Raw genomic sequence first — 17,651 nt, forward strand, 5'->3', positions numbered from 1 at the left:
TGACGATATTAGCTTTGAAGTTGTCGCAAAAGTGAAGCATCGATCGAAGCAAAGTTGTCAACTTTATATCATAGACGATATTAGTTTTTTTCTTTCTTCTTCTTTTTTTTTTTTTTTCACGATACTTTAACTTTAGGATCACTTTGAAAGGGGTGGAAGCGAAGAAACGATCTAATTCCATTGGGTATCATCGTTTTTATTTTTTTCAATTCAATGCCTCCATCGAGTCTCGCGACCTGTACATTAGTCGGCGACGGAGGGGGACTAAGTTTCTTTTATAGACTCGGGCCTACGTGGTAAAAGGTGTCGCAGTGCCTGTCGTTTCGGTTAATTAAGAGTACTTTAGCTTTATTTTTTTTTTCTTTTTTTTTTATCTTTTTTTTCTTTTTTTTTCTTCGTTTTTTTTCTTTTGTTTCTTTTTTTCTTTTTTTTTTTTTTACTCCTTACTCGCTACAGTACGATAATAAATAACATGTAAAAAAAGACATACAGGTAAAAGACAAGTAAAAAAGAAGCTCGCCAATAGGGGGAGCGCTTTTTCAATCTAGAATAATAATAAAAAGTCGATGTAAGTTGAAAGAGCGTGCAAAAATGTACAAAGTGGCAGAGGTACATGGTGGACTCCTAGAAAACGATTTGTTTCGACTTATTTCTTTTTTTTTTTTTTTTCCTTTTTTTCTTTTTTCTTCTTTTTTTCTTGTTTATTTTATTTAAACGAAAGCTAACTTTTTTTTTTATCGATTATTATGTTCCGGGTTCACTTTGATGGTGACTTTGTTGTTCAGAGCGGACGCGAGCTTCTCGACGTTGCTCTGACCCAACTTGGAACCCGGCTCCGAGTTCGTTGTCTCGTTGTTCGACACCGTTGTGTTTTCGGGGATCGGTTTAACGGTTGGCTGTACTTCCTGGAACACAAAGTGAAACGTTTGCGAACTATATATATATATATATATATATATACGCAACTATTTCCTTGAAATTCCTCGCTCGTCGCCTCACGATCACGTTGTTTAGCGTATACACGTATAATTAACTTAATTTCTGCCTTTATCGTATGCTACCTGACATACAATTTCCAACAGCGTTGTGCTTATCTACCAACGATATAATAATAATAACTTTTTTTTACACGCGCACCGATCTTCGTTTTTTTTTTCCTTTTTTTTTTTTTTTTTTTTTGAAACGAATAGAATAACAACAAGCAAAAACTTGTTATTTTCGTAACTCGAATCAAGTTTCTTTACATCTCTTTCTAATATTATATAACGTAAAAGTGTGGATAAAAGAATAATTTGAATTAAAGAGAGATAATTCGATTTATTCAAGTGAAATTGGTTAATATTTCGAAGCACGAGCGTGATCCAGAGTGATGGGCAAAATAATTTACTTGGATAAGTTAGTTCAATAATTTTTTCGTTTGAAACGATAATAATAATAATCACTGACGACTAGTGGCGCCAAAGCGTTGATACGAAAAGCGGATCAACTATGATAACTACGAGCAAACGTTATTCGTAGCATTTTAATAACGAGTAATTATATATGAAATAACTTTATTCGAAATTTTTAACTATTTTTCGCCTCGGTCGAGAGAATTAAACCACTCACCCCGTCAGTCTTTCTTCTTAGGTTCGATCTTTGCAACGTGGCAGCCAATTCGTTCTGCAATCTGGACACGACCGGCCCATTCGCCAATTCGTCCGTGCCGTTTCTATCTGCGCGAGACTGTTGCGACAGGAAGTCGAGTTTAGACGGTTGTTTCGCTTCCCCTTCGTACGCGCCTATCCTAATGGCCACCTTTCCGCTCGATGGTTTCACGTTTTGCGCGTTCGTGGCTAGCGGTGGCGCTGCTGTTTTCGCCGTCTCCGATACCGGGCTCGACGAGCACGACGACTCTTTCCCATTCACCTGGGCCTTGTTTCCGGCCCCGTGTCGCGGACTTCCGTTGGACACGGAATTTTGTATGGGGAAATAGGTGGGCGGGGGCTTCGGAATTACCGGGTTCGGCGTCTCTTTCAATTTGAAAGACTCTATGCTCTGCATCTCGACAGAATCCTCGATACTCTTGGGCTTGGTGAGAAGCGGAAGCGGTGGCGGAGCCGGTGGCGCAGATGGCGGCGTAGGCGGTGCAGGAGGCGCCGGCGGCGCAGGAGGCGCAGGAGGTATGGCCGGTGGTGTTGGTATCGTTGGTGGCGTTGACGTCGCGTTGTTCAATACCCTTTTCTCTTGTTCCTAGGCGACAGTTGAAGAACGAGAGTTAATGTAAGGTAAGAGGCTATTGTAAAAACGTTGCGTAAAAACTTAACCAAGGTAAATTTGTATACGATAAAGAAAAAAAGAGTAATATTTGTGATTTATTTTTAGACGCGAGTACGTACGTACGTAGAATACGAAGTAATGCACGTAGAAATATAGATATTTTAAATTTCTCTGCAAACTCGTGTACTCGTTCGCTTCAACGCAACGTTTTAAATGTTGCAACGAGTAAAAATTTTCCGCGTAACGATACGTAGGTAGATTAAAGGAGAGCGTTAATTATAATCGTTAAAAATGCTAATTGGTGAGATAAAAATTCGATAACTAACATGGTATGGCGTGATGGTAACCAGCACGCGGCTCGTCCGTTCACCGTTGCTCGGCAAACCGTTCATGGTTCTTCGGTTTCAAAAGTCTAGACCATTTTTCCTTCGATTAACTTTCCTTCTGCTTCGAGCACGGACAGCAGCGGCGCATAACGGTTCAATTTCAACCGTCTTTTTGTAAATCACTTCCGACTCGTTTAACGTACGGTCAGCCTTTCGGAGAAGCGCACTTTGCGCACGGTCGTGGAACTCGAGGTCGAACGTTTATATTTATATATATATATATATTCGTCCTCGCTACTTTTCCCTCCCAATTATACTCGTCTTTGGTTCGTGGTTGGCTGCGGTTTACGTTAAATCGCAGCTTTTTCGTTAATCGCTCCTATTTTCGCGACAACAGTTGTGACGCGCGGTGACTACCTTGAAACCGATCGCACGACGATTCGAGCCGACTGAAAACAGTCGCGGCCGGTTACTCCTTCTTATGTAAGCTCTATTATTTTCCACGTCTGCCGCAATTCGTAAAAAGCGTCGCGTCGCGACCTGGGGAAATCCACGTACGATCGAGGGGGCTCGATCACTCGCGCGTGCATTCGAACCGATCGAACACCGTGCATCCACTGTTTCGAACGAACCGTTGAACCGCCCGTTTATTAACGACGTTTGACAACACCGATAACGTGGATTATAATATAATGATTCATCGAATTCACGGTTGATTTTCTCAAGAATGTCGCGATTCGAGCCACGTTTTTTTTTTTTCTTCGATCCGGCGGAGAACAATCGCTCGATCGATCCTCGTCGCGGGATGGTTAATTAGCCAGTTCGAGCCGTCGAAAGATTCGGAAAGATTTTTCACTCGTGATCGATCGTCATTCTTAATTAGAACGCGTGCGATTTGATCTAACCGGGAATTAATGGAACGCCAGGTTCGAATCGCGCGGCAGATTCACTCGGACTGAGACGAGACGTAGCGAGTTGCGCGATTATAAGAGAGAGCAGATCGCTCTCTATCTTGCCGATTCGAACGATATATAACACCGCGTGTATAACAGTTAATAAACGTGGCTCGTAAATACGTATATTGAGCGTGAATTCAGGTGCAGCTGAGCGTATTGCGCGTGCTGCACACATGTTCGCGGCTCGCAAACAATGATCGGCTTCAAATTCTTCGTAACGCGTCTCGTTATCATCTATTTACTTTGCCAGATATTTAAAAAGAAGGTTGTGTAATTAAAAGCGAGACGTAACAACGCGCAACCGGCGCGCAACGTGTCGTTTTTCGAGAAAGATCGAAATATTATTTATTTACTTTTTCTTCTTCTTCTTCCTTCCTTTCTTTCTTTTTCTTTTTCATATCGCTATTGAATCTCTCTTGGTTGCCAAGCAAGATGCTCGAGATTCGCGTTCAATTTCGTAATGGATGGTTTAACAAGGATTTTTAATTAATCGTTTGTTATCCTCAGTTCCGCTTTTTTTTTCTTTTTTATCGAAGCGCAGACGTTGCCCCCTGTTCGATCAACTCGTACCTCAGGAATTTTATCCATCGAGCGCGATCAAAAGCTGTAACGTCTTCACCGTCGAAGAAAGGAAACGGTGAAAGTATAATAGTAAACGTCGGAACTTTACTTGGCTGTAACGTATTTTAACGTGTTTGTGATAGAACGTGAACGATGAAAGAGATCAAGAGATGAAGAAATCAACACCTCTCTCTACGTACACCTCGCTTGTTACATACCTCGCGGTCATTAACAATTTAGAAAATTTCTCGAAAGTCGAAAGAATGGTGGGTGATTCCGAGAAAGATATAATCGTTCGTCGCGGCAACAACGAAGGAATATCGCGATTCTTCCGATCAACCGAAGATACGTGGTTCATCGCGTATTCGAGAATAAAAAAAAAAAAAAAAAAACACGAACAATCGACTCGTCGTCGAAAGTTCGATAAGCTTATCTTAACTTTGTCTTACCTGGTCGGAGGCCACCTGATCGGAGAAATGGACTTTTTGCTGCGCGGTGTTGAACATCTTTCGGTGGGCACGTTTGAATTCCTCCATCAACTGCGAAACAAGGATAAACGCGTGTTTTTTTATCTCCTCTCTTTATCTCGTCCTCCGTTCAATTCCTTATTCCTTCGATCGAAGATAAATCGGAGGATCAACGGATGGAGAAGAAAGAGGTGGACGCGGTGAAATTTTGCGACCCGCTCGATCCGCGTACGCTCGCGAACTGAACTCGTCGTTTGAACGCTTTCGTCGTACGAAACTTGGATCGTTTGCAACATCGCGCGATAATTTTTTAATTAGACCTGCTCTCTCTCTACTCGCGTTATTATTACCGTATTCAGCATGCGTTTTAATTACGCTTTTTGTTTTTTCCTTTTTTTTTTTTTGTTTATACACCTTCTCGCCTCGATCGTGAAAAAATGCGCGAATAAAGTTATCGGACGATTTACGACTCGCTTCGAGAACGCGATTCGATTAACTCGATCGATATATTAATAATCATCGTCTCCCGATATTTCGGTTGGGAGTGAACGAACTTTTGCGAGCGTTGACAAGCGTTGGGATGCCGCGGAAGGAATCGAGTGGGTGTTGTTGTTGATACGAGAATCAGGTTCTCGAATGCGCGATACGAAACGTGTTGCAAACGTTACGAATGCACTACGAGTCGAGCGGAGTTGGATGGAGTTTAGTTAAAGTTCAAAAGTCACGGAGGGAAGAGCGGATTGGAATGTAACTTTATCGGCATTTCGTCGATTTAAATCACGCGTCAACGATCGGACTGATTCGTTGCGACAAGTGGATTCGAGGAATTCAGAATCAGAGGGAGAACTGTTGCTTATCGCAACATTACAAATATCGACTACCTTATCGTGCGTAACCTTCTGTTCCTGCGCCCTCAGAGCTTCCGGATTTTGCGGCTTTCGCGGTTCCACGGCCTTCTCCCTCGCTGCTTCCGTTTTTGCCGCGTTGTTCATGTTCCTCTGCAAGGGATCAATGTGCATAGATATATATATATATATCATCTATCGTGTCATCAATGGATTATCTCGCGATGCTTAATCATAACGTGAGAAAATATCGATGAGTCGTGAGTCACATCGATCGATAAAGAGATGTGCTCGAATTGTGCAAACTCAAGTGACACAAGCATAATTAAAAAATCGAGTTAAAAACAAGTTTGAAAGTATGAACGAAACTTTGCATTATTGGTATAGATTAGAAATTATGTTGCAGGAATTATGTTATCTATCGAGGGTAACGTTATCTTTGAAGATGACGCACGAGATACGCAAAGAGAAGGAATAAAATACCCGTGATATGCGTGGAACAGAATTCTTTCGATTATTCGACAAAATATTCGAAAAGTTATGTTTTTTTTTTTTTTTTTTTTCCTTCACTTCGAGGGATTCGTAAATTACGAAGCGAAATACAAGCGCAATATAAAACAATAGGTATTAAAAAAACACGAGCGATTCTAAATTCCAATTCAAACAGCGACGAATATCGTCTCGTCTGACAGGCGCCAGTTCAGCCGCAAGAGAATCTAGACGCTGTTGTTGTTTTGCAAAAAAGGAAAAAAAAAAAAAAGATCTCTCGCGAAGAATCGATCGATACGATGTAAAAAAAAAAAAAAAAAAATCGGGATTCCATACGTAACGCGTACGATAATACTTATAAACAAGCGGGTAACGCGATCCAGCCGGTGTATTATTTCGTCTGACGAAGGGGAGGGGGAGGAGGAAAAATCGCTCGACTCTCGTACCTGCTGCGCCCGCCTCTGCAATTCCTGGGTGATGGCGGTGCCGAGATCGGTGCAGGCGATCGGAGATGTCCTTGTGGCGCAATTACGGGACGTTGCGTGTGCCGTGGTGTCGTTCGTTTTATTGGCCGAGGTGGCAGTGATCGAGCCGAACGAAACGGTCGACGGTGGCTCGCAGGAGGACGTCGATAGGGACGAGGAGGTCGAGGCAGAATCCTTGCTGCAGGAAGACTCGAGGCTCGACTCGGTCTCGGTCGAGCCTGTGCTGCCCATCGACATTGTGCTGCCCATTTGCATACCCTTCGCGTTCATTGGCTTCGTATCTGCAACGCGATTGAACCGCGTTTGTTTACGACGCATTTCTCTTCCTCTCTCTCTCTCTCTCTCTCCCCTTCCGCCCCCAACCGAGAAAGGAAGGTATTTGCGCGCGAGGTGGGAATGGATTTCGATAATACCATCCTTTTTTTTTTTTTTTCGGAAAACAATGATGCGATTCGTATCGTTTCGATATCGTGTTCGTTGGACTCGAAGAGAGGGAATTGTTTGGAGATTATTCCAACGAACCTGCAGACCACTTGTAAGGAAGAGGAGGCGGTGGCGCCGGTGGGCAGACAGTTTGGTGGATCTCCACGGTCGTTATCGTTTTCCTATCTCCTTCCTGTGCGCCGTTCTCCTGCGAACAGAAACGACACCCGTTTACGATCCATCTTTGTAAAGAGAATCAGAAACGGTACAGGGGATCGTTTCTCTCGTTAATTAAGTTGTCTCCTTAAGAGGCACACGAACGTACTCCTCGTCGATCGTCACGCTAATTCGATCTGATAATAAGGGATGATCAAAAGTCGTTCGAGGTAAAAGGTAGACTCGAGGTAGTCGAATAAACCTCGTTAATCATCCACGAAGAATATTTCTCTCTCGTGGGCGCGTTTTGGACTCACTTTGGATCCATGATAGGGAGGAATGTCGTCGGCCGGCCCATCATAAATGACGTCCTGCTGTCGAATGTTGTCCCTTCGATAAGCCAAGCGGCGATTCGCTTCGTCCCTCGGATTCGCGTCGAAGTCGTGGACCTCGTAATCGATCCTAGGCGCTACGGGGTCGTAGAGCGGCTCGTTGTCGATGTCGTCCTCGTAATTTCCACGCGAGTTCAAACGGCCGGCCGGATACCTATGGTTTTGGTTCTGGCTCTGATTTATACGGATCACCGTCGTGTTATTTGGCTTACGCGTCCACTCTTGGGCCTGTTCGATACTTATGTGTATATATAAATATATATATTTTTTTTTCTTTTAACAGTGAAAAAAATTGGTTACCTGATCCATGTGAGGCCATTCAGCGGAACTGCAACTACTGGTGGACAGAGCGAGCGGGCAACAGATCCTAGAATTATTCGGGGGCACGCGTTAACCTAATAATTTTTCCATCGAACGGCAACTTTCTAACTCTCCCAATTAAACAATGTCGTGAGGAAGCGGTGGGATAATGGTAACCGAGTTACGAAGCGAGAGTTAAGAACTCGAGGAGGATGAAGCTCGAGTGGTGGTCAGAGTATTATACCGCCGAATCTCCTATTAATAGACCGACTTTCTCCCGGTGTAAATTCGTCGATGTGACGCGATAACCGGTGAAAAAGTGATATACGTATTGGGCAAAGGACGGTTTCGTCGTTAATTACAATTACAACGAAATCGGGATTACGATGGAGATTCAACGTTACGTCACATTCATGCCACTCAATTATACCGACGCTTCTTGACAAATATTTATCTTGATCGTGCGGGAAAGCGAAACAAAATTTCTGACGTCGCTCTGGTTTCTAGCTCTCTTTCAGTTTTCAAGATGACGAGACGAGAGATACCGTTCTTCCTCTACCAACCTTCCATTTCGATTGTAAGCATCGTCCCGGGGATATCGATGATGCATCCTCGGATCGTGGTGATGCTGGGGCGAGTAGGAAGGATTTTGCTGGGGCTGGGGGCTGGCCGCAGCCACGCTCGACGTTTCAGAGTCGTAACCGCTCGAGCCACGGGTCCAGAGCGGTTCGGGGCAGTCGTAAAGGTGATTGGGCGTGGGTCGTTGCACTATCAGGTCGAGAACCGCGGAGCTTCTCATCACCTCGATCGCTCTCTCGAATGGAAGATCGGTGAGCCGTTGACCGTTGCACCAAATTATAACGTCGCCGGCTTTTAACCCCGCTGCCCTCGCTGGCCCGTCGTCCCTGGTACCCTGAAACGAATTTCAAAACTTCGACTCGTTCGAAAAGTTAGTTTTCCGAATTTCTCAAAAATATGAGATTCGTTTATATACGATACGCGTATTATCTACACGTAAGAATTCGAGGAAGGAGTATTCGAGGAAAATGCAAGAAGTGGAGCGCGTTACGAAATTAGTATTAAATGTCAGGTATGGTTAACCTGAACGGTGAGGCCTGGCACGATGCCTCTGCAAACGCCACACCCGAGGCGACCCTTCTCGCCGACGAGAATTCGAATCCTGACTTCGGTGCTCGGTACGCTACCCAAACCAGTCTCGTTGTATTGTAGCTGCTGCTGTTGCTGCTGCACCATGTGCCAAGTGACCGGATCGTTCGGGTTGCTTTGCGAATCATAAAGTATTCTTTTATATATATATACGAAGAACGAAACTCGTTCCGTGAACGAATGCGTCGCGGGATTTTTAATCCTCGTAGATACTTACTCTTTCACCGGTATCATTCCCACGCCTGAAACAAACAAAACCATCAATTCCACTTGTCGATTACCGCCTGCTCCTTTATTGGAAGAATTGAGAGAGAGAGAGAGAGAGAGAGAGAGGAAAAAGGCAGGAATAATTACTTCGAATCTTGAGAACGAGCACTTGCTGGTTTTTTGCCAGAAGCGCGACTTCCTGATGGACAGCGTCCTCGACCGGATACCCGTTCACCCTTATGATCTGATCGCCGACCTGAAAGCGGAACAAAAAGAACGAACGAACTAAAAGTAAAACGCATCGTTCGATGAGAAAATCGATTCGAGGAAACGGTTGATTCGAGCAACGACGTAATCTGGAATTTACCCTTAATCCATTTCTGTGAGCCTCGCTACCCGGCTGCACATCGCTCACGTAAAATCCGGCCGCGTACTCCCTGCCACCCCGCAGGGAGAAGCCGAATCCGGACGCTCCACGCCGTCTCAGTCTCACGTTCCTGGTCACACCGATCACGGCCATCCTGCCGCCTCCTGTTGGATTTCCAGAACCTCCACCGGTCGATGGGACCATGCCGGCACTTGCCGTGCCGGATGCACCACCCGACCTGCCAACAACAAAATCCAATTTAAATTCCTCAATCGCCGATTTTCAATCGTAAATTTTCAATCGCGGTTGAAAGAAGGAAAAGGAGAAACGCGAATCAACGGTCCACCATCCGGAAAAGTGGAGCGCCGATTCATTTGACCGAATGAATTCGCGAGCACGCGTTGTCCGCGATGTAATTTTATCCTGGATTCAACCGCGTTAATTAAAGCCTCCTCTTTTGCGTTACGTAAAGGCAGCATTACTTTCTCGGTATTAATCCATTATACGCGTTCCACATTCGGTGAAATCACGCGAATGAGAACCACACCGTGTCTTTCTCGCTATAATAATTACGATTATACGTATATATCTGCAACGAAAATCGTCCTATTTTTCGCTTCGTTACGTCGATTGAAATTCTTCGATTTCTCTCTTCGTCTCCGATTAGACGCGTATCTCCATAATTATAATATAATATACGCGTATCGGATTATTGGCCGCATGTCTGCGGTGGAAGCGACGCGCGTCTGGGTTACGTTCTGCCGGGGTGGCGGCCACGCTCGTGGTCGGGCAAACCCTTCCCCCTTCCCCCATTTCCGCCTCCTCCCGATTTTAGATAGACCATCTCTAATTACCGGTAATCGCGTATCCTGAACGCGTGTTTATACTTTATACTTCCTCCTCCTTCCGTCTCCTAGGAATTCGATAAACAGTTTCACGAAACGGATGGTAAACGGGCGATTTCAAATATTCGATTATTAAGACAATTGTCGAGGGAATTTCGTTTTCCGTGACACGCAAAATCTGGACGAAGAGAAAAGGACGATTGAAAGAAGAAACGTATTCGAGGAGGAGCAAAACTGTCGGAGAAATTCGTGTGGAAAGAGGAATTACAGTAATTTCGTGTCAACGACGTGGCTCACCTTCAACGATAATTGTCGTGTAAAAATGGCCGTGTTCTTCGTAGCCGCAGTCCGGCTAGAAGCAATCTTTGTTCGGATCTCGCGGTCTTTTTCCGCGCCGCGAAATTAATGACCACACCTGGCGCGCCATTGGCCTGCGCAATCCTCCTCGGCGGAGGAGTCGAGGCAAATTCCAGCGCGGACGACGAAAAAGACGAAAGATAGAAAGAGCCGGGTGGATGAAACAAGGAGAGAGAGAGAGAGAGAGAGAGAGAGACACTTTATGTCCCCTAATGACGCCGGGAATCCGTCTTGTCTCGGACATTGAAAAGATTACGCGCAGTATGAAGGGCCGTCGTAGGTTGTCTGCTGCCGTGGAACACGAGGATGACACCGGGTAAATGACAGTCATTAGAAAGAACGAGACGCTAGTTTAAAACTACTCCGCCTAGCTGGAGGGCCTCCGACTCGTCTTTTCCGTCTTTCTTCCACCCGCCTCTCGCTCCTTCCTTTCCAAACGCGACCGAAGGCAAAAGGGAATTCCATCGTCTGCTCCTTCCTACCGAACCATCCATCCCTTCGGGGCTTTCGCGTTTCTCTCTCTTTCCTTTCTTTTCTTTCCTTTCCTTTAAAGAGGATATCATTTCGGTCAGAAAATGCGCACGAAGGCCGCACACTTTCTAGTTCCGAGCCAATTTGCGTGCCACTATTTACGACGCTTATTATCATTTTACTCCAACGACGGGAGTTGCACCGCGCATTCGCATAATTATCGAAAAATTACAAATTTCCTTATCCGATGGTAAATAAGATTCGAACGAGACGACTCGTATTCGTATATCGAGGCTGGACGACGAGACGACGACGCTCGACTTCGATCTCGAAGGACTCGAGATCGTTTCTCGGATAAGGAGGAGAACCGGGAAGTCTGTTCGTCTCTGTGACGAATCTCTCGCTTTCGACGACGACGACGACGACACTCTAAGAGAAGGGGGAGGAGGAGGAGATTTCTCAGGGCGGAGATCACCGACACGAAAGGTACTCGTTACGAGCTGTTAACGCATTTTTAAATCGTCGTGTTGCTCCGTGTTCTCAAGGAAGTGCAATGCAGTCCTGCTTTATTAAAGATCCGCGCTCTTTTCAAAACGCGTACAAGTCTTGAACCGACTCGACCCGATGCTCGGCCTCCACTTCTCGACAGCTCGGTAAACGCGGCCCCCTGCGCCCTCGTTCCTGAGCATCTCTTCAAAATTCGTTCACCCGACCTTCCTTTCCTCCACCGTATTTCTATCCAAGACACGAACGTGTATACCAAGTTTCCTCGATAACTTATAGGCTCGCATACCTGTATGAATGTAAATGTACGATGTGTATATATATATCATGGAGAAAAGCGTAGAAAAAGTTGAGACGGTTGTTCAGACCGAGTACTCGGTGTTGATAATCTTTTCTTTCGATCTCGATGCCGATAACGCGATCGCGCGGTGATCGATCTCTGAAACCGTGGAGGTCGTTGAGAAAAGATTTCAAGAGCAACTCTTCGCGATCTCTTGTTGCAATCTCGATTGGAGGAGAACGGACGCGAGGTTGATCGCGAAGGGGAGAGGCATCGATATTCCGCTCGCTGCATACCGTTATTGTCGTCGATATCGCTACTTAACGATCCAGTCATGAAAGTGTTACGACTGTCACGAACGAACATTCTTCCTTCCACGCGTTACAACGCCGGTATCTTCGAGTGTTCCGAAAGAAGACGGGGGAGAGGCAGCTCGTCGAGAAGCTCGTCGCGTCCTCGCTTATCATTTATGCCTCGAACGTTTATCTCGCCGTGTGAATTCCGTTCGCATTTTATGCTAATAGTTTCGACCAGGTGAAGAAGAAGGATCGAAAACGAGGAAGAAATTCCCTCCTCGGTTCGGCTTCATATTTTCCACTGGTTCTCGAGGGAAAACGAACGAGCTATTACCATTTTTTCATTTCACGCTTCTCGGTCGAATTATTTTCTTTCGTTTCGTTCGCGATTTCGTTTGCGGTATAACGATACGGTTTGCGAGGCAATCTCGTAGCGGTTTCGTTCGAAAGAATTTCGCGGTGTAAAGGAATCGTCGAAAAGGAAGAAAAGAAGAAGAAGAAGAAGAAGAAAAAAGAGAAGAAAAGTCGTATGATCGCAACGATACGATCACAATGGTGAAGGAGCGCGGCGTGCATTCGTCATTCGTGCGAGCGTAAAAACGTAACGAAATATAACAGGACCCTCGAATATCACCAGGGATTCCATTCACGCTTTATGATAATTGGGATGCGCGAAGGGAGTTTGTTCGACGAAGAGAAAGCGAGCGAGCGTGTCGAACGTTCGAAAAGAACAAAAGGAGAAAAAGGAAGAGAAGGGACACGGTGTTACCACGCGAAAACTTTATCGTCGTGTAACCGATCGCGTACAACGATCGAGTTCGCCTCGAGTTTTCGTCTCTTCTTCTCGCATAATTGCATCCTTCGATGCGCCGATCGAAGGGATGGATCGAAGGAACGTCCAGCGCGCGAACAACGCGCGGAGAAAGTGCGATGCACGGGAAAAGACACGCCCTGATGACGACGACGACGACGAGTATTCCCGCCTTTTCGAACCCCGTCCCTCGCCCCCCCTCACCGCGAATAAAACACACGATCGGGTCACGATCGAGCCTTCGATACTTTCCTTTTTCCTTTCCACCGTGTTTCGGAGGAGATGGCGAAAAAACGGAGTGGCTCTCGGCCCGCTCGTAAACATCGCTACGTACGAGTCACGATGAAATATTAATTTTAATCCAGCCACGAGTGAACGTAGATTAATATTTACGATCTCTACGGTGGTAAATTGTTTCGAACGCTCGATTTCGAGTTGGTGGAGGGATTGCGAGAGAACGGTCCACGACGATCGAACGATTCTATCGAGTGGCGGTGAATCGAGCGATCGACCGCGATCCATCGATAAAACGGGCGATTCTTCCGCGCCGTTGAACAGCCCGTACAAATTACCGACAATGGAAACCGATATCGGCGTTTCTCTCCTCGACGAACCAATCTCTCGACTCGTCGTCGTCGTCGTCGTCGTCGTCGTTTCATGAATGGAGCGGCCCATTGTATAAAGGACGGCGTAAACGTTGAGGAATTAATAACGATTAACCGATTTCCGGCAATAACGAGGAAATCCGTTGCTTTCCTAATTGACGTTTCGCGTTCCGCTATCCCGATTACAAGAATTTTCATTCCCCGCCGACTAGCCCCGTAACGCGCGTATAAGCTGCGCATAAGCGAGCGTAATGAACGGCGTAGCCCCGCGATTAATGGCAAGATCGAGCGAACTCGTATTTCAGAAAAGTCGCGATTACAGGTTTTTCTGGTTCCCGTTTCGCCGCCGCGCGCACTACGCTCGAGAGCTTTGAAACGGAGTAATAGCCGAACCATCGTGTTACAGAGAAATTAATCGTGGAAATAAATTATCCGCTCTTAATTCGCTATATTACGCTTGCGAAACGCGATCCGCGACGATCGTCCGTGCGCGCCATTTTATCGATTTTATCGATCGATCGAGTTTTCGAGTACGTTTCGATTTTTCGAAACAAATTTTTTCTTCCCTTTCCTTCTTTTCTTTTTTTCTCGTATAAAAAGTATAAGAAACGATCGATCATAATGGATCAAGGTGGAAAAAGTATCAAGAAAGTGGCGAACGAAAGAAAAGTTCGAAAGTAATCCCATTGTGCTCGCTAATTGGCGAATGTCGATATCAACGGTTCATCAACGACGATTGGAACGACGTATATATATATATATATATCGGTAGGAAATTGTTCTCCTCGTTTAACCTGTCCGAGCAACCGGCTCTGTTATCGCGGATCGCGCATCGCGTCACAATTTCGAACCGAGTAAAATTCATTTTTCGTCACGGCCGAATTGCCGCTTCGAGCCTCGAGGAAACTAAGAGAGAACGGATAGAGATCGGGGAGAACGAAGAAAGAGAGAAAAAACGGGGAGTGTTTCGCGTTTCTTCCCCTTCACGCGCCACCGATCTCGTTCCATTCGATCTCGAGAATCCGTGGCTTCGATCGATCCACGGTCGTTGATCCATTCTCAACTTCCTTTTCAATTCTACGCGCCGTTTATATCTACGCCGTTTCCACCACGTCGAAACGGAAACGTCGGATCGGAACGATTCTCTGTTCGATCTCGTTGTTTTTTTTTCCTTTTTTTTTTTTTTTTTTCACGTTTCTTCTCCTCTTCTCCTCGAAACGTTCGAAAGATACAAAGTCGACGATGGGACCGAGTCAGGTCGATTTCTCTGTTGGCGTTTTTTCGCTAATCGTCCTCGAGGTGAGTGAAAAATTACATAGCGCCTCGGACGGCCGACCAAGTCGATAAACCGGATATCGGTGATCAAAGAATGGAATTACTGTAATCAAGTTCCCCCTCCCTGCGTTCTTTTATTTGCAATTAACTCGATATTGAACGACGCCGTTCCTGGCCTTGAGATATTTCCGATATTCCCGTTTATTGGATGTGCCGTCCGCACAACGGAAAAGTAGGATGGCGATCGCTTTTAAAGTTCACCGTTTCGCGTCCATTCTTTCTCCCCGCATCGAGCAGACTTTAACGATCGAGCAGAGAAAACTTTAAGATCCGCCTTTTAACGAACGATTTAATCGAGTTTCATAGTCTCGATAAAGGGGACCATGATTTATTCATTGTTATCCGCGTTGAATAATAAAAAAAGAGAGAGAGAGAGAAGGGTAAGAACGAAAGAGGATGGACAACGCCACGACCGACCGTTTCAAACACGTCCAACGTCCAATCATGATAAATGATTGCGACGTATCGATCGAAGAAGCAAGTGACTCTCTCTTGCTCACGAGCGAAACAGGAATGTTACGGATCGCTTTGTTTCCGCTTTGATTCTTTCGGTAGGCGAACGATTTACGGGCCTCGTTACCAGTTTCTTTTCCATCGTGTTTGCGGAGGTAGGAGCTGCGAGGAAAAAGGAGGAAGGTCGAAAGATACGAAGGAGAAGCGCACAATGACTCGTTGCCATGTTTGCGGTGAACGGTAACGGTGATCGTCCGCCGGCCGTAAAGTTTTCACCTCGCCTCTAACACGGCCGATTATGGCGTTTAGAATGCCATGGCGCAATGGAATGGCAAAATTATTTTTCCGGCGAACCCGCTAACCCCCTGGGTCCACTGAGAATTTTCACGAGTGTCGTCGCGGCGATGGCGGCGGTTCGCGAAACTTCGTAAAATGCAAAATTGTATACCGGAGAAAGAGAGAGGCAAATATTTTCTCGTTAGCGTTCGAGCCTGTTCGTTGTTCACCAATTTGTGCTTGTTACGCGAAAACCGTGTCCTCGTGGTTCGAGAGTACACCTCTCAAAGGGTGTTGGCAACTTGTTGCCTCGTTAACTTAAGAGACGCTCGCTTTTGTCGTTTCGTTCCGCGTTCCTGGTAGCAGGACGCTTTTCATTCCTGGTGGTTGTTGCGGGCGAGGAATTTATTCGCGAACGGTTTCTTGGTAGACAAGAACGGATCGTTGCGAAGGTAAGGATGAGGCAACTTGTTTGCAAAATTCTCCATTTTCGAGCAGCGTGAAATAATCGAGGGAAAAAATATATATATACGTTTCGATTAAAATGCGTGGATCGATTTCCCTTCGCGAATTGGGAAACGAAACGATGCAATTTACTTGGTGCAATGCGCCAAAATTGCACGCTCTCTTTTCCATCGCTTTCCTTTTCGATCATTCTAGGTCACGATCGACCATTCGTTTTTTCGCGAAACAATTCTAACGCTTCCTTCCCGTGACTCTGCTCATTCTCTGGTCGATGTTTTTTTCCTTTTTCCTTCTTCTTTTTTTTTTTTTTTCGACTTATGAAACGGAAGATTCGCTTTCACGCGACGCGAGTAGAAAGCGAACGCGTTACGACGCGTTCCGATTCTATCTGTTCCTTAATTTTTTTATTCTTATTACGCGGAAAAAGAGGGGGGAATAATTAAAGAGGAAGAAGTCAGCGAAGACTTGTCGAGAAAATGGCGATCACTGCGCGCGTGAAAGTAGAATCCTCGCGTATCTAACTATTTCTCAAACTCTATATATAGTAATAATCGTCTCTGTCCACTCGTTAAAAATCATCGAGCTGGACACTAGCCACGCGCGTTTATTTTCATCGTGTCACACGTACGTAGGAGGGGGGATATAGATAAAATGAAGTCGCGGCTGATCGATGGGTCCGATGGGAGGAGGACCGATAAATCTTTCGATCCGATCCCACCGCGCCGGTTTTTCCCTTTTTTTCTTTTTTCTTTTGCGAGCAGCTATCCGGATCGCGGAACACGGTCGTCGACATACGTCGGTCTACTATAAAAGTATCCGCGGTGCGAGGCGAGCAAGAAACGCGCGTGCACTTGGAAGAGTGTGTCACCGGGTCAGCGACACCCATTAGCGGCAACAAAGTTCGATGTTTAGCCGCTGGTTATCGACCTTGCACACAACCGAGCTCCCCCTCCATTATCGATTAAATATGATTTTCTTTCGCGGACAACTTTCTCCGGCCAACAAATCCTAGATATATTAGATTTCGTTCGTTCATCTCCATATCTTCGGTCACTTTCGTTCGAACGCGACCTACGTGTACCGTAGCTGTGAAGCGCGAGAGACAGGATGCATATTCCAATAAACGTAGATATTCGAGTTTCCAGCTATCGTAACAGATATCGTTGGATCGAGCGTTAAATATATATATATATATACATTCGATCGATATTTCTGATTGGACGCGGTCGATAAATTAGAGAAACGGAAAAAATTATCCCGCGTTTAATAGGTTTCGTTGAGTTTTGAAACGCGTGGAGGATCGATCGGGGGGTCGCGTTAATTGCAGTCATTTCGCTCGCGGTCGAGCGCCACGCTCCGCGCCGCTTTCTAAATCGGCACGAAGCATTGGAAATCGGTCGCAGATCGGCACGAATTGCAATCCTCGATCAATCCTCGTGAAATTCCGCCCGTTTTTCGACGAATCGTTTCCGGGAGTGGAACGAAAGATATCAAGGTGGGATCGGTTTCAATCCGAAAAATCATCGCGGCCGGATTTATTTCGCGAAAATGCG

General features: G+C 45.7%; 1 protein-coding gene across 3 annotated transcripts in view; it reads right to left on the reverse strand.

The window, feature by feature from the left end:
* Positions 1–175: 175 nt before the first annotated feature.
* LOC100867417 (uncharacterized) overlaps positions 176–17,651 on the reverse strand; it is a 31,029-nt gene continuing 13,553 nt past the window's right edge. Inside the window, exons 1-14 of one of the 3 annotated variants that reach the window (XM_086906472.1) lie at positions 10,543–10,562; positions 9,401–9,638; positions 9,181–9,289; positions 9,044–9,068; positions 8,761–8,962; positions 8,223–8,572; positions 7,660–7,726; positions 7,285–7,587; positions 6,911–7,019; positions 6,350–6,669; positions 5,451–5,567; positions 4,552–4,641; positions 1,609–2,232; positions 176–905 (exon numbers count right to left, since the gene is read on the reverse strand). In XM_086906472.1, the coding sequence (XP_086762598.1) occupies positions 735–905; positions 1,609–2,232; positions 4,552–4,641; positions 5,451–5,567; positions 6,350–6,669; positions 6,911–7,019; positions 7,285–7,587; positions 7,660–7,726; positions 8,223–8,572; positions 8,761–8,962; positions 9,044–9,068; positions 9,181–9,289; positions 9,401–9,604 (2,691 nt within the window). In that variant the 5' untranslated portion in view covers positions 9,605–9,638; positions 10,543–10,562 and the 3' untranslated portion in view covers positions 176–734. Of the gene's footprint in view, positions 906–1,608; positions 2,233–4,551; positions 4,642–5,450; positions 5,568–6,349; positions 6,670–6,910; positions 7,020–7,284; positions 7,588–7,659; positions 7,727–8,222; positions 8,573–8,760; positions 8,963–9,043; positions 9,069–9,180; positions 9,290–9,400; positions 9,639–10,542; positions 10,563–17,651 lie in introns of those variants that run through there. The other 2 variants (XM_086906470.1, XM_086906471.1) reach the window with 2 other exon arrangements.

This window comes from Apis florea, unplaced genomic scaffold, assembly GCF_048593485.1.
Source record: "Apis florea isolate Af1SG1 unplaced genomic scaffold, ASM4859348v1 contig_2495_pilon, whole genome shotgun sequence".
In the NCBI taxonomy this organism is placed as follows: domain Eukaryota; kingdom Metazoa; phylum Arthropoda; class Insecta; order Hymenoptera; family Apidae; genus Apis; species Apis florea.